This window comes from Rana temporaria, chromosome 10, assembly GCF_905171775.1.
Source record: "Rana temporaria chromosome 10, aRanTem1.1, whole genome shotgun sequence".
NCBI classification, from domain to species: domain Eukaryota; kingdom Metazoa; phylum Chordata; class Amphibia; order Anura; family Ranidae; genus Rana; species Rana temporaria.
The window spans coordinates 24,995,387-25,010,252 of NC_053498.1; the positions used below are offsets into that span (position 1 = coordinate 24,995,387).

At 48.3% G+C, this 14,866-nt stretch overlaps 1 protein-coding gene across 1 annotated transcript in view; it reads left to right on the plus strand.

Annotated features, from left to right (window-relative positions):
- Positions 1-11,158, plus strand: part of LOC120916454 (protein BTG3-like) — a 36,258-nt gene extending 25,100 nt beyond the window's left edge. Inside the window, exons 3-5 of the mRNA XM_040327428.1 lie at positions 2,578-2,715; positions 3,719-3,935; positions 10,494-11,158. Of these exons, the coding sequence (XP_040183362.1) occupies positions 2,578-2,715; positions 3,719-3,935; positions 10,494-10,691 (553 nt within the window). The 3' untranslated portion in view covers positions 10,692-11,158. The remainder of the gene's footprint in view (positions 1-2,577; positions 2,716-3,718; positions 3,936-10,493) is intronic.
- The last annotated feature ends 3,708 nt before the right edge of the window (positions 11,159-14,866 follow it).

Here is a 14,866-nt window from a genome sequence, read left to right on the forward strand (position 1 = left end):
CAGCCTGATTCCTACACCAACCACTACACTTCACACTACACTGACCTACCCGAGTCCTTTACTGACCACTACACTACACTGACCATTACAATATCCACTACACTGACCATTGCAATATTCAGTACACTGACCACTATACTGTCCACTACACTACACTGACCACAACACTCCCCAAAACCATTCCCTTCCTACAATAGCACTGACCAGCCTGATTCCTACACTGACCACTACACTACCATGTCCACTACACTACACTGATCATTACAATATCCACTACACTGACCTACCTGATTCCTAAACTGACCACTACACTACACTATCCACTACACTATACTGAGCATTACAATATTCACTACACTGACCACTATACTGTACACTACACTGACCACTACACTCCCCACTACACTGACCACTACACTCCCCGAGTCCCTTCCCTTCCTACAATAGTACTGACCAGCCTGATTCCTACACCAACAACTACACTTCACACTACACTGACCTACCTGATTCCTATACTGACCACTACACTACACTGACCACTATACTGATCACTACACTACACTGACCATTACAATATCCACTACACTGACCACTATACTGTCCACTAAACTGACCACTACACTATCCTACCTACAGTATTACTATACTGACCACCACACTACACTGCATGACTCTAGCTGCTCTTATACTCTCTCTCTGGCTGGCTGTGCCATCTCCCCAGACCATGTCCACCCCCCCACCCCCCAGGGCCAGCAACACGACTCACGATCACGAGGGAGTCTCACCTTCTCTTTGTTATCCATCGGTCCGGAGAAGAGAAGGAGGAAGAGACAGCGGTGGCTCAAAATTTCAATTTCTTGTGTCCCCCGCGCTTTACCATGTTCAGACTCCGGCACCCTGCGATTGGGTGTATGGGGTCATGTGCGGCGGCAGGGCTGGCCTGTTAACGATCGCGGTTGCTCATGGAGTCCTGCCTTCGCCCAATCACAGGGAATGACCATGGGTGGATGCGGGACTCCAGGATCTACCACAATCGTGGACAGGCCAGCTCTGCCCCGCACATGACCCCATACGCCCAATCGCAGGGCGCCTGAGACTGAACATGGCGCCCAGAGCAAGCGACACAGGAAAGTACATTTAGGAGGAGGCAGCCACTGTGACACATACTGGCGGGTAATTTCGCCCCCCTAAATGTTGCGCCCGGGGCCACGGCGCCCTCCGCACCCCCCCCGCTACGCCACAGTTGCTCACCCCCATTCATTCCTGTTGATTCCCAGTCCATGGGAATAAAAAGGGCCACCTTGTGACTTAAGTTGAGCATAGCAGGCATAGGTTGAGTGCTCCAGCTGAATGGTAAGGGAAGGGGCCTTCATAATGCTGGGGAGGGTTGAATTTAACGGAACCTGCCCCATGCCAATGTCATAGGGCAAAAAAAACACCGTGACCAGCGGGGACTATTATACAAACCGGCTGTACATTCCTTTTAAATATTTTCTAGTAGAGCAAAAATTGATGTGAAAGCTGCTTGATTCTCGTATTGCATACAATATTCTTGGGCAATGGTGTCCAGGATTTCTGGAAGGTATAAGAGAAAACACAAGTGACACATACAAAATTATCATTGCACCGAGAGAGAGCAACGGGTATTTTTCACTGAATCCCCATTCACAGAGATACTTCCCTATTTCCTCCAGTCTACTTCCTCTTTTTTGGTCTGATGTTTGCACAATCATTGAAAAAAAAAAAAACCCTCCCGAAATATTCAACAAAATGTCATGTTAAAAGGTCAGTCCACGCACAACAGATGTTGGAAATTTTGGTAAAATTTGCAGAGTTAAACCATCTAACAGTCTCTTGTTTCTCGGGAGCCTCCATTGGTGAGATTTCTGCTACTGCTTCTTAGGGTCGGCCACCTGTTCTGCCCAATTATGAGCCATTTCCAGCATCCCGGCATCCCGGTTCACGGGTCTACACACCTGCTTTGGCCATTATGAGGAGTTCCTACCATCCCTGTGCTGAGTTTCTGGGTCTGCACACCTGCTCTGGCCATTATAAGGCATTTTCACCATCCCGACGCTGAGTTCCAGGGTTGGCACACCTGCTCGCCATTATGAGCTATTTCCATGAGAAATGTAGAGGCCACCAATGCTCCTCCCGAACCAGCCTTTCCCAACCCTTTTACCCTATTGGAACCCTTGGAAACATTTTCAGGTTTTAGGGAACCTTGATGAAATTAATTATAGTGGAACCTTGGATTATGAGCATAATCCGTTCCAGGAGAATGCTCGTAATCCAAAGTACTCGCATATCAATGCGCGCTTCTCCATTGAAGTCAATGGAAACGAAAATAATTAGTTCTGCATTGACTTCAATTGCATGCAATACCGCATGTGGCCAGAGGCGGGGGGCGCCGGAGAGCCTCAGAAACATCCGAAAAGGGCCGAGGACAGCTCGGCTAAAATCGGAAAACCTCAGAAAGGCTCAGGAACAAAGTATTTCCGAACGGCTCTGCACACCTTGTCCAGAACCTTACTACCACCGGCGCCTGCTAATCCTGTGCCTTTCTTGTTATTTCAGGTGTGTAAGGATCGAGAAAAACCTCTTTTTGGATGACTCTGTATTACAGGCCTGTGTCAGGAGTGGCCTGCGCTGCTCACAGCTTGCTCTGCCCAAACACATGTCCATCTGGATTGACCCCAAAGAGGTCAGCTGTAGGTAAGTCATACCTAAGGGACTGTAGTCCGCTCTACAGAGCTGGGGGTTACTACTGAGTGGGGGATCAGCAGAGCTGGGGTTTACTATTGAGTGAGGAACAGCAGAGATTGGGATTACTATTGGGTGGGGGAACAGCAGAGCGGGGGGTTACTACTGAGCGGGGGATCAGCAAAGCTGGGGCTTACTACTGAGCGGGGGATCAGCAGAGCTGGGGATTACTATTGGGTGGGGAATCAGCAGAGCTGGGGCTTACTATTGGGTGGGGAATCAGCAGAGCTGGGGCTTACTACTGAGCGGGGGATAAGCAGAGCTGGGGATTACTATTGATCAGCAGAGCTGGGGTTTACTATTGAGTGGGGGATCAGCAGAGCTGGGGCTTACTACTGAGCGGTGGATCAGCAGAGCTGGGGATTACTATTGAGTGGGGGATCAGCAGAGCTGGGGATTACTATTGAGTGGCGGATCAGGAGAGCTGAGGATTACTATTGAGTGGGGGATCAGCAGAGTTGGGGATTACTATTGAGTGGGGGATCAGCAGAGTTGGGGATTACTATTGAGTGGGGGATCAGCAGAGCTGGGGTTTACTATTGAGTGGGGGATCAGCAGAGATGGGGATTACTATTGAGTGGGGGATCAGCAGAGATGGGGATTACTATTGAGTGGGGGATCAGCAGAGATGGGGATTACTATTGAGTGGGGGATCAGCAGAGATGGGGATTACTATTGAGTGGGGGATCAGCAAAGCTGGTGGTACTTCTGAGCAGGGGATACGTGGATACCAATAAGCTGGTGATCTGCTGAACATGGGTATTATTGAGCTAGGGATCTGCTGTACAGGGGTACTACTGAGCTGGGGTTCTACTGTGCCCCTTTAAAACAAACAGAAAATCAACACATAGGGTATTTGCTGTTGTGGGGCTGATTTGATCTATATAAATTCTAGTGTGTTTATGAAGGTGACCTTAACAGGTGTCACTTACCTCCTCTGTTCTCTTCCCCCCAGGCTTGGAGAGAGCTGCAGCCCCTTTATTGTGAAGGCTTTTGAGCCCGAAAAACCCAAGAAGGATCAAAGCTTAGACAAATCGGACCTGGAGACCTCAGACTATCACTCTGATGGCTCAGACACCACGGGATCGCCATCGGAGTGCTCCAGCGAGGATGAGGAAAGTGTGATCAGCAAGGACAAGAAGACCACCCCAGGGATAGACACCCAAAAACTTGTAAGTACACCAGTCATTAGAGAAACACGGAGGCCACCATTCTTGGCCTTTTTGGATTTTGAAAGAAAATTCACACAGTTGGACCATACCAACTTAAAGTGGATGTAAACCCAAATTTATTTTTTAATGTCACAATGTACAGTATAAGATTTCCTATCCTCTGTGCCCAGTCTTGCCGCACAGAGTTAATCCAGCTCTGAGCAATCCTCTTTTATTGTTCAGTGAAATAAAACGGACTTACAGGGAAAAACCTCAGTCCGTTCCGCCCCCTTGCTGTGAGTGACAGGTTATTTACATATCTCATGCACTAGCCTGGAGACAGGCATTATTTTTCAATTCCCAGCCCCCCTCCTTTTCTGAAGTCATGTGGTTACTTTTCTGGATTTTGACTGGATGTTAGTGATCATAGCAGAATTCAGTGTAAGGAATACACAGGAAAAAATGCATGTTGACAAGGGGAGTGTAGAGGTGGGCGGGGAGTTTGCTGACATCACGACTCCACCCACCGAGATCCAGACAACAGATCCACCCACAGAATCTGCAGTTTTTCAGTTCTTATAACAGACAGGGGGGAGACATTTGATTTATAGATCAGCACTATGGCAGTAGTTTAGAAAGGATCAGTGGTGGCTGGTGCTCAAAAATTTTGGGGGGGTGCAAACATAAAAAAAAGAAAAAAATTGCAGCCTCACTGTGCCCATCAAATGCAGCCACCGTGCCATCAATTGTCTCCACTGTGCCAAGCCATCAAACTCAGCCACTGTGCCATGCCATCAAACGCAGCCGCTGTGCCATCAATTCGCACCACTGTGTCATGCCATCAAACGCAGTCACTGTGCCATGCCATCAAACGCAGCCGCTGTGCCATGCCATCAAACGCAGTCACTGTGCCATCAATTGTTACCACTGTGCCATGCCATCAAATGCAGTCACTGTGCCATCAATTCGCACCACTGTGTCATGCCATCAAACGCAGTCACTGTGCCATGCCATCAAACGCAGTCGCTGTGCCATGCCATCAAACGCAGTCACTGTGCCATGCCATCAAACGCAGTCACTGTGCCATGCCATCAAACGCAGCTGCTGTGCCATGCCATCAAACGCAGTCACTGTGCCATGCCATCAAACGCAGTCACTGTGCCATGCCATCAAACGCAGTCACTGTGCCATGCCATCAAACGCAGCCACTGTGCCCCTCAATTGTCGCCACTGTGCCAATTGTCACCACTATGCCCCTCAATTGTCGCCACTGTGCCAATTGTCACCACTGTGCCCTTTAATTGTCGCCACTGTGCCCATTGTCACTACTGTGCCCATTGATGCCACTGTGCCCATTGTCACTACTGTGCCCATTATTGCCACTGTGCATGTCACTGTGCCCTTTAATTGTTGCCACTGTGCCCTTTGATGCCACTGTGCCCATTGTCGCCGCTGTGCCCTGTAAAATGCACTTACCTTAATCCTTCCACGTCCCTCGATGTCTTCTCCTGCCTTGGTGACGCTTCAGCCAATCAGGTTACCGATAACCAGAATCGGCGAACCTGATTGGCTGGCTGAGACGGCCGTCAGTCTTATCCAAGGAACGCACCCCGTACGTTCCCTGGATAAAGCATCCGGGAGATGAGGGCTGTACTCGCTGGCTCTGATAGGCACTTCCGCACAGCCAACCAGCTGCCATTATTCAGGTGGTCGGCGCTCAATGTCCCGCCACCTGAATAGACCAGTGGCAGCGGCAACAATAACATACATTCATGCAATGCATGAATGTATGTTATTTCAGTGGCGGTGCGGAGCCAGAGGGGGCGGCACTCCAGCGCCCTCTATAGACGGACCACCACTGGAAAGGATGAGAGCGGGTTTCCACTTTAATGCAATGATTGGGTTTTGCTTTGGTTTGACCCCCCGGGGTCTCGGCTCTGCTGGACCGATGTGCTACTGAAGTCTGTTCTGTCCCCTAAGCACATTGTTATGAATCAAACTTTATTCATCCAGCTTCTGGGAATTGTGGGAGGTGAATTGTTTTCCTGGAGCCACACGTGTCACAGGTTTCCCACAGACCCGGATCTCCTTATTAATTGTTTAAACTGAAGTTCTGAGTCACCAAGTTCCCATTCCTCTGTAAGTGATTCAGTTATTTGAGTCAATCTTATCTCTTTTGGTTCCTATCCAGCCTTTCATTAAAGAGAAGGAAATGCCTTTTATTATGCGTTATATCTACTGCATATTTATTTAAAGGAAGCTCTAATAGTTTTGGTTCCCTTTTATCTCTCACAAAGGAATGGTTTGACCAATATAGTGTGAAAGAACTTGAGTGGCCTTCATAGAGTCCTGAACTCAATCCCACCGAAGGTCTGTGGGATGAATTGGAACAGTGTGGGCCGGGACTTCTCCCCCGTCATCAGTACCCAACCTCTACAGCGGGACCTTGGATTACGAGAATAATCCGTTCCAGGAGAATGCTCGTAATCCAAAGCACTTGCATATCAAAGCGAGTTTCCCCATAGAAGTCAATGGAAACGAAAATAGTTTGTTCCGCATTGACTTCAATGGCATGCAATACCGTATGTGGCCAGAGGTGGGGTGCAGAGCCTTGGAAACAGCCGGTAAGGCCCAAGGACAGCTCGGCTGACCTCGGCAAACCTCGGAAAGGCTTAGGAACAGAGGGGGAGATTCAGCTAGGGGCGCGCACTGATACGGCGCCGCAGCATACTGTTTTTCCGCTACGCCTCCGTAAATTACTGGAGCTACGCTTCATTCACGAAGCATTTGCTCCGTAATTTGCGGCAGCGTTTCGTAAAAGGGGCCGGCGTAAGCGCTCATAATTTAAATGATCCCGTAGGGGGCGTGGATCATTTAAATTAGGCGCGTTCCCGAGCCGAATGTACTGCGCATGCTCCGTTGGGTAAATTTTCCGACGTGCATTGCGGTAAATGACGTCGCAAGGACGTCATTGGCTTCGACGTGAACGTAAATGGCGTCCAGCGCCATTCACGAACGAGTTACGCAAACGACGCAAATTTTGAAAATCGCGATGCGGGAACGACGTCCATACTTACCATTGGCTGCGCCTCCTAATAGCAGGAGCAGCCTTACGGCGAAAACGAAAGTGCTCCTATTGCGAAACGCTTGTTAACCGCGTTACCCGCAATCCGAGGTTCCACTGTATATATTTTTTTTAATTATTAAAGCGGTTGTATACCCCAAAATGTTTTTTTTTTTAAACCTGCAAGGCAAAGGCATAATGAGCTAGTATGACTAGCATACTAGCTCATGATCAATTACTTACCTTAGATCGAAGCCCCCGCAACAGTCCTCGGACACGTCTTCCGTTGCCGCCATGATACCCAGAGTGACTTCCGGGTATCGCCGCTCTGGCGCTGTCACTGGCCGGAGCGGCGATGACGTCACTCCCATGCATGCGTGCGGAACGTCACGATCCCAGCGCATGCGCACATTTCCATCCAGCAGGCTCCCATTCAAGACCCGCCGCGCTCAGTGCACCTGCGCCTATTTGGCCTCTAGAGGGGCACTTTTAACCCCCGCTAGCGGCCGAGAAAGGGTTAAACCCACCCGCAAAGCGCCACTGCAGCGGCGCTTTGCCGGCGGTATGGCCGCGGTGCCCATTGATTGGGCAGGGGCGCTTTAGAAAAGGTGTATTTACTGCTCCTAATGCACTGCAAAGATGCTGCTGGCAGGACTTTTTTTACCGTCCTGCCAGCGCACCGCTCCAGTGTGAAAGCCCTTTGGGGGTTTTAGCATTATAGCGCCTCAGTGTGAAAGGGGTCTTTTGCTGTGCCCCCCACACGGCTTTTTCTCAAACTGAAAACGGGACTTCTTATGGCTTTCTTTCAACAATGGCTTTCTTCTTGTCACTCTTCCATAAACGGCAGATTTGTGGAGAGCACGACATATGCCTCGTACACACGATCGCGATTTCCGACAAGAAAACCGCGTTTTTTTTTTCAGCAGGAAAACGTCTGAAACTTGTCTTGCATCCCCACGGTCACACTAATCCTGGCCGAAATTCCGAACGTCAAAAACGCTGTGACGTACGACGAGATCAATGAAGTTCAATAGGTAGTTCGGCTCTTCTGCTTGATTCTGAGCATGCACGTTTTTTTTGCGTCGTCATTTCATACAGACGATCGCGATTCCATTGGTATTTTTCCTGTCACGAAAATTTAGATGTTTTCTTGCCAGGAATTCTCACAGAAAAAGTGCGTTGGAGCGTACACACGGTCAGAATTTGCAACAAAAAACTCACATCGCACTTTTCTCTTCGGGAATCGCGATCGTGTGTACGAGGCATAATACTTGGACAGTTTCTCCCACCTGAGCTGTGGATCGCTGCAGCTCCTCCAGAGTTACCATGGGGCATATTTATTAAAGGGGTTGTAAAGGTACAAATCCTTCGATTTTGCTTTTAAATGTCCTTATTTCTTCTAAAAAATCCTCACTTCCTGTTCTTCTGTCTGTAACTCCACACAGTAATGTGAGGCTTTCTCCCTGGTGTGGAGTGTCGTGCTCGCCCCCTCCCTTGGACAACAGGAGAGTCAGGACGCCCACTAACACACAGCTCCTTTCTCTATCTGCAATGTAGAGAGCAGCCTGACTCTCCTGTAGTCCAAGGGAGGGGGGCAAGCACGACACTCCACACCAAGGAGAAAGCCTTGCATTACTGTGTGGTAGTTACAGACAGAAGAACAGGAAGTGAGGATTTCTCAGAAGAAATAAGGACATTTAAAAGCAAAATGGAAGGATGAGGTAAGTGAAGGAGGACTGCACTAAGGTAAAGGAAGCTATTTAGGGAAAACATGTGTTACCTTTACAACCCCTTTAAGCAGTGGATGTAAAATTTACAAAAAAAAAAAATCACTGATGCTGTTAAAAACCTGTTCCCCCGGGTAGATTCACGTGCTTCTTAAAAATGCCCTAATAGCAATGTGTGCAAATTTTAGCTTCAGCTATTGCATACTGTAACAGACTTTTTTTTTTCAACAAAGCCATTAAAGATGTCCTAGTTAGAGGTCGACTGTCCCACAAGCGCGGGCCCCTCCTCCTCTGTGGGCGTAAACAGAGAGGAGGGCCGCCGCGCTGGGTGTACCAAGATGGCTGCGGCTCCGGAGCTAGGCCGAAGCAGCGGTCTTTCCTGATGCTGTGACCGCGGCGGCAATCCGCGGATACGCGGATTGACGCCGCGGTCACAGCATCAGGAAAGGCCGCGGCTTCGGCCTAGCTCCGGATCCGTGGCACCGCTAGCGGCCATGTAAAATATCTGCCTAATTTGGATAAAAATCGGCCGATGCCAATTTCTCCAAAACGGCCAAACATCGGCCGATATATCGGTCGACCTCTAGTCCTAGTTTATTTTCTCTCTTCTCTTTATCTTTTTCTTGCCTCTTACTGGGGCAGATACTCACCCATGAGGCCCACTTGCCAGCACAAAATAGTTATAGAGAAGAATGGGGAGAGAGAGAAGAAGAAATATATGGATGTCGTGCTCTTCCTTTTTCCGTCTCTTTTTTTCTCTTTCCTACCCTTTTGATTTTTCTTTATATTTTTCTATGATATAGGGTTTGTTCCAATGGTGGAATTCAACATATGAATTAACCCTCTTGAACGTATAAGTGATGTTTTTTTGTTTCTGCCTCTAGACTCCTATAAACGCCTATGGATTCACAAAGCACTTACGCCGACGTATAACAAGTTACGCCGACGTAAGTGCAAATGTGCGCCGTCGTATCTGTGCGCCAGACCCACAAACTAAGATGCGCCTAAAAATAGGCTTCACCCCGCCAAAGTAACTTGCCTACGTCGGCGTAGGATGGGCGCACATTTAGGCTGGACGCATGGTGGCGCTCCCATTGATTAGCCATTCAAATATGCAAATGAGGGAAATACGGCGATTCACGAATGTACGTGCGCCCGTTGCAGGCTACGCGAGGTGCCCCATAAAGGAGGTGCAACCCAGCAGCAGACATGCAAAGGTGTGCACCAGGGAACACAAGCCGGCGTATTTTACGTGTCTGGCTGGGCGTAGGTTACGTTCACGCCGTACGCAGTGATCCGGCGTAGTTTAGGCAGTTGTTCCGACGTGGTTGTGAGCAGGCACAGAGGGATGCGTCCATGTCACTGCGCATGCGCAGTTCGTGATACGTATCTGTCTGGCGCTCGGCCCATCATTTGCATGGGGTCACGCCTCATTTGCATGGGTCGCGCCCACTTCCACCTACGCCAGCGTACGCCTTCGAAGACCAAGCCACGCTGGCGCAGCGTTGGGAGCACTGGCTTGCTAAATTCCATGCTTGCCTCTCTGCGCTGCGTTGGCGTAGCGTACAGTGGTTACTCTACGGCGGCGTAATGTGCGCCCGCTCTCTGTGAATCTGGGCCTATGTGTGTATGGATACATTGGCTAACATGGAAGGGCATTTAGAAAAGTGGGCATGAGCCCTAATAAAGGACTTTTTTTTAGAAGATCACCGCACATACTTTTGAATGCGTTGATGCAATTGGATGCCTTGACTAACAGTTATGTTTTTTTTTTTTTTTTAATGGCAGGGTGCCCAATATTACTACAGCCCAGCTCCAGCGTCCACAGTCTACTACCAATATCCCAGAAATCCTTTGAGCTTCATTCCAACCTACCAGCCCATGACGGTCTACTACTTGGTCCCGAAGTACTATCACAACATGAGGACTAAGGGCGGATATCGTAAATGGAAGACCAAGAAGTCCCCACCTCCCGCCAAAAGCTAAACTGTGATTTGTACGGACCCTTGCGATTCAACCGCTAGAAGACCTCAACTATTCACCTCTTGGAAGATGATTTGGAGCCAATGGAGATCATCTCACCAGTTGACCTTCTCGAAAGCTGAACCTGTTTTTGAAGGTCCAAACCTGATTTTTTTTTGTGCAAAACTCCAGAAAGAAACTACTGAGACATTTTTTTTGATTAATTTATTAACACAAAGTCTCCGCTCAGGAGCATGGCTGATAACGCACTGGAAGTGATTTAGGATGCCATAGTACATAGCTAAACACCATAAGAGGTATTCCTATACGGGTGATAGACACCTCACCTGATATTTGGTGGTGATGAGGAAGTGGGAGCACCGAGATATAATATCTAAGACAAGCACAGTCATGTTCAGGGGCAGACTGACCATTGGGACTCTCGTGCAATGCCCGAGGGCCCCATGCCACTAGGGGGCCCCATCGGGGTTGCCAGGCTCAATAAAACCAGGGACAGTATGTAAAAATCTGTGTTTTTTTTACATTTGTCCCTGATATGTCCGAAACCGACATGCTTTTGATGTGAAAATCCTGAGATTTTAGCTGCCCCGCCTCCTGGCGTGGTGGCCATCTGTAAGCCTGGGGGCCCCATAATCTTCTATTGCCCAGGGGCCCCATGAGTTGTCAGTCCACCCCTGGTCATGTTTTTTCTAAATGTGACCACCTGCATCTTGTTGTTTCTCCGTCTCCTCTTAATTTTTGCGTGCTAATGGTTTGGTGAATGGGGGCCTATGCTGTAGGTGGCGCACATCTATGGGATCGTTCCCCCAGACCTGGGATTTTACATTGTGGTTCAGTCCATGGCCGAAAGTTGGCGACTGTGAATGTTTTAAGGCCATCATTTTGGTCAGAAAATCCATACAGCTAAATATTTTGTTTTATAACCTCCTGAATCTAGAAACTTTGCTTTGGCTTGCACTGCTCGATGTGGACACCTGCTATATCAGATGTGTGCTTGAAGCCTCCAGAGATGCAGGACATCCTTCTGGTTGGCTGAAGCCTTCTAAATATCTGCTTGTTTGCATGGGACTCCGTTCCCAACGACTCATTTTCAAAATCCTGCTTGTCCACAAGGCTCTCTGCTTTCATGAAGATGTTTGAGGTGAACCTTGCACTTCAGGCAAAGTCAACTTATCCTATGAGGAAAAGAGATGAAAGCTGGCAACTCGTTCTACCGAAAACTGAAATTTGATTGCGGTACAAGAAATACTGCACTTACACGTTTCGCCTTGGTCATACTCAATGACGGTTATCAAGCTAACAGCCAAAACGCATAAGTATTTTTTGTGCTTCAACTGCAATAACATTTCAGTATTCGAAAAAGAACGAGTTGCCAGCTTTCATCTCCTTTCTTCCTGTTGTCTTCGGGTGTTGCCAGTGCCCTGTCTGCTCTCCTTCCCAGGGAATTGGTCCTAGCATCGTCTGTTTCTCCACATGTCCACTTATCTTAGGTGCCCCCCTTTTTTGGAAGAACCTATGGGAGAAAAAAATATTTCGATAACTCCTTGGCCTCCTTAGTGCAAGGGGTGATGCCATCCTCCTTCCAACCAGATCTCAGAGAACGCTGAGAAGCCCACATCTTGTACAGATTGTATTTTTTCAAGATTGGGGCTACTCGGCTTTCTCTGAGATCTGGCCACAAGAACGATGATGTCACCCCTGCCTAGGCACTGCGGGAAGAAGCCATGGAACGGCAAGTTAATTATCTAACTACTCCCCCTACGGGTTAATCTTGAGTTTTCATCCACCGTTTCATGGAAGGGAAGGGCATAGCTTGAATGAGTGGACCTTGTCACAGAGGTGGAAGGTCTGCTTTAAAGTTTATGTATAGCCAAAACTGTCATCAGAACATGAGTTGGGGGGGGAACGTCCTCCAATGGGAACACTGGCCCAGATTCAGTAAGCAATTGCGCCTGCGTAACCATAGGTTACGCAGCGCAATTGCTTACTTGCTCCGGCATTACAAATGCTCCTGATTCAGGAACATCGTAACGCCGACTGCAGCCTAAAATCTGCGTGGCATAAGGCTCTTATGCCACGCTGATTTTAGGCTGCATTCTTGCGTTGACCGCTAGGGGGCGCTCCCATTGTGCTCAGCGTATAGTATGCAAATTGCATACTAACACCGATTTTACAAAGTTGCGCGGGCCCTGCGTACGCAAGGTACGGAGTTTCCGTACGGCGTCTTTAGCGTAAGGCTGCCCCTTCTAATAGTAGGGGCAGTCAATGCTAAAGTATACCCGCCCTTCCCGCGTCGCGACGTTCAAATTTTACGTCGTTTGCGTAAGTGATTCGTGAATGGCGCTGGACGCCATTCACGTTCACTTTGAAGCAAATGACGTCCTTGCGACGTCATTTGGCGCAATGCACGTCGGGAAAGTTTCCCGACGGAGCATGCGCTCGGCGCAGGAGCGCGCCTAATTTAAATGATTCCCGGCGGGATCATTTACATTGCGCGCGCTTTTGCCGGCGCGCCCTCGTAATTTACGGAGCTACTGCTCCGTGAATCGAGGGCAGCGGCGCAAATTTGCGGGGGTGCAGGGCAAAATCGTTGCCACTGGTTCTAGTGACAATCAAGATGGAAATTTCCCTTTCCTTCCTGTTGCGTCATCAGAACAGGAAGTGAAGACTAATCTCTCCAAAGGACGAGCCCCACTAGACAATAAACTCTTGCTCTGTGCCAAAGGAAATCAATGAAGCTTTAAGTGGTAGAAATCGCACTGCACCTACCTCACTACAAATCTCCTTATGTAGAGAAGTGAATCATGTGTGTCCAACGGTGAGTCAGCACTGATTTGCTAATTGTAGAATAACGTATTTCATTATCTTACAAGCTCCTTTATTGCAACATAAGCATATTGCAACATCATGGAAGCAGAGTCTCGAAATAGCATGAAACAGATATATATATATAAAATTTATAGGCCAATGTAAAATGCCCCATTACACAATATCTCCTGTAATGTTGTGCCATCTAGTGGTATATATTGGTAATGCAGTGCCCTTTTGCCAAAGCTTTATTGTTTTGTTTTAGGTTTGAATAGTGATGATGAGTGAGAACCCATGCCAGGATTTATTACTGATTTTGGGCATTTCTCTTTACTTTTCGTCTATTTTATGGGTGTCAGACAAAACAGGAAGTGAAGGAAGATCCACTGACTTTCTGTGTAGAAAAAGCGAAAATTTCCAAAATTCATGCCTTTTTGGATTTCATATAGAACAGGAGGTGAAGTAAAATTCCGGTCTAGGGCCTAGATTCACGTACGGCCGATCTACGTTGTGCGGGCGCAGCGTACCGTATTTACGCTACGCCGCCGCAACTTAGAGAGGTGCTGTATTCACAAAGCACTTGCCTCCTAAGTTAAGGCGGCGTAGCGTAAATGGGCCGGCGTAAGCGCGCGTAATTCAAAGTAGGCTGTAGGGGGCGTGTTGTATTTAAATGAGGCTTGACCCCCATGTAGATGCATGGCCGAACGAACGGCGCATGCTCAGTATCACGTCGTCTTTATGCCCAAAGATACGTCGGCTCAATGCCTGTGACGTGAACGTAATTTACACCCAGCCCTATTGGCGTACAACTTACGCAAACTACGTAAAAAGATACGCTTGTTCCGACGTCCATACTTTGCATGGGATGCGCCACCTAGAGACCAGCTTTATCTTTACGCCGGCGTATCTCTAACGTAAACGGCGTAACTAATTGCGACGGGCGCACGTACGTTCGTGAATCGGCGTATCTAGTCATTTGCATATTCTACGCCAAACTCAACGGAAGCGCCACCTAGCGGCCAGCGTAAATATTGCACCCTAAGATACGACGGCGTAGGAGACTTACGCCGCTCGTATCTTAGCCTAATTTAAGCGTATCTGGTTTCCAGAATACGCTTAAATTTACGACGGCGTAGATTCAGAGTTACGACGGCGTATCTACTGATACGCCAGCGTAACTGTACCTGAATCCACCTATAGGTGTCCAACTAGGCAGGAAGTGAATGAAAATTTCCCGAACTTCTGTTGTTTTTTTTTATTGGACAAGAGAACAGGAAGTAAAGCAAACTTTTCTAAATTCCAATCTATTGGCTTTTTTTTTTTTCTTGTGGACACAGGAAGTGAATGAAAATCTCCCAAAGACGTTGGCA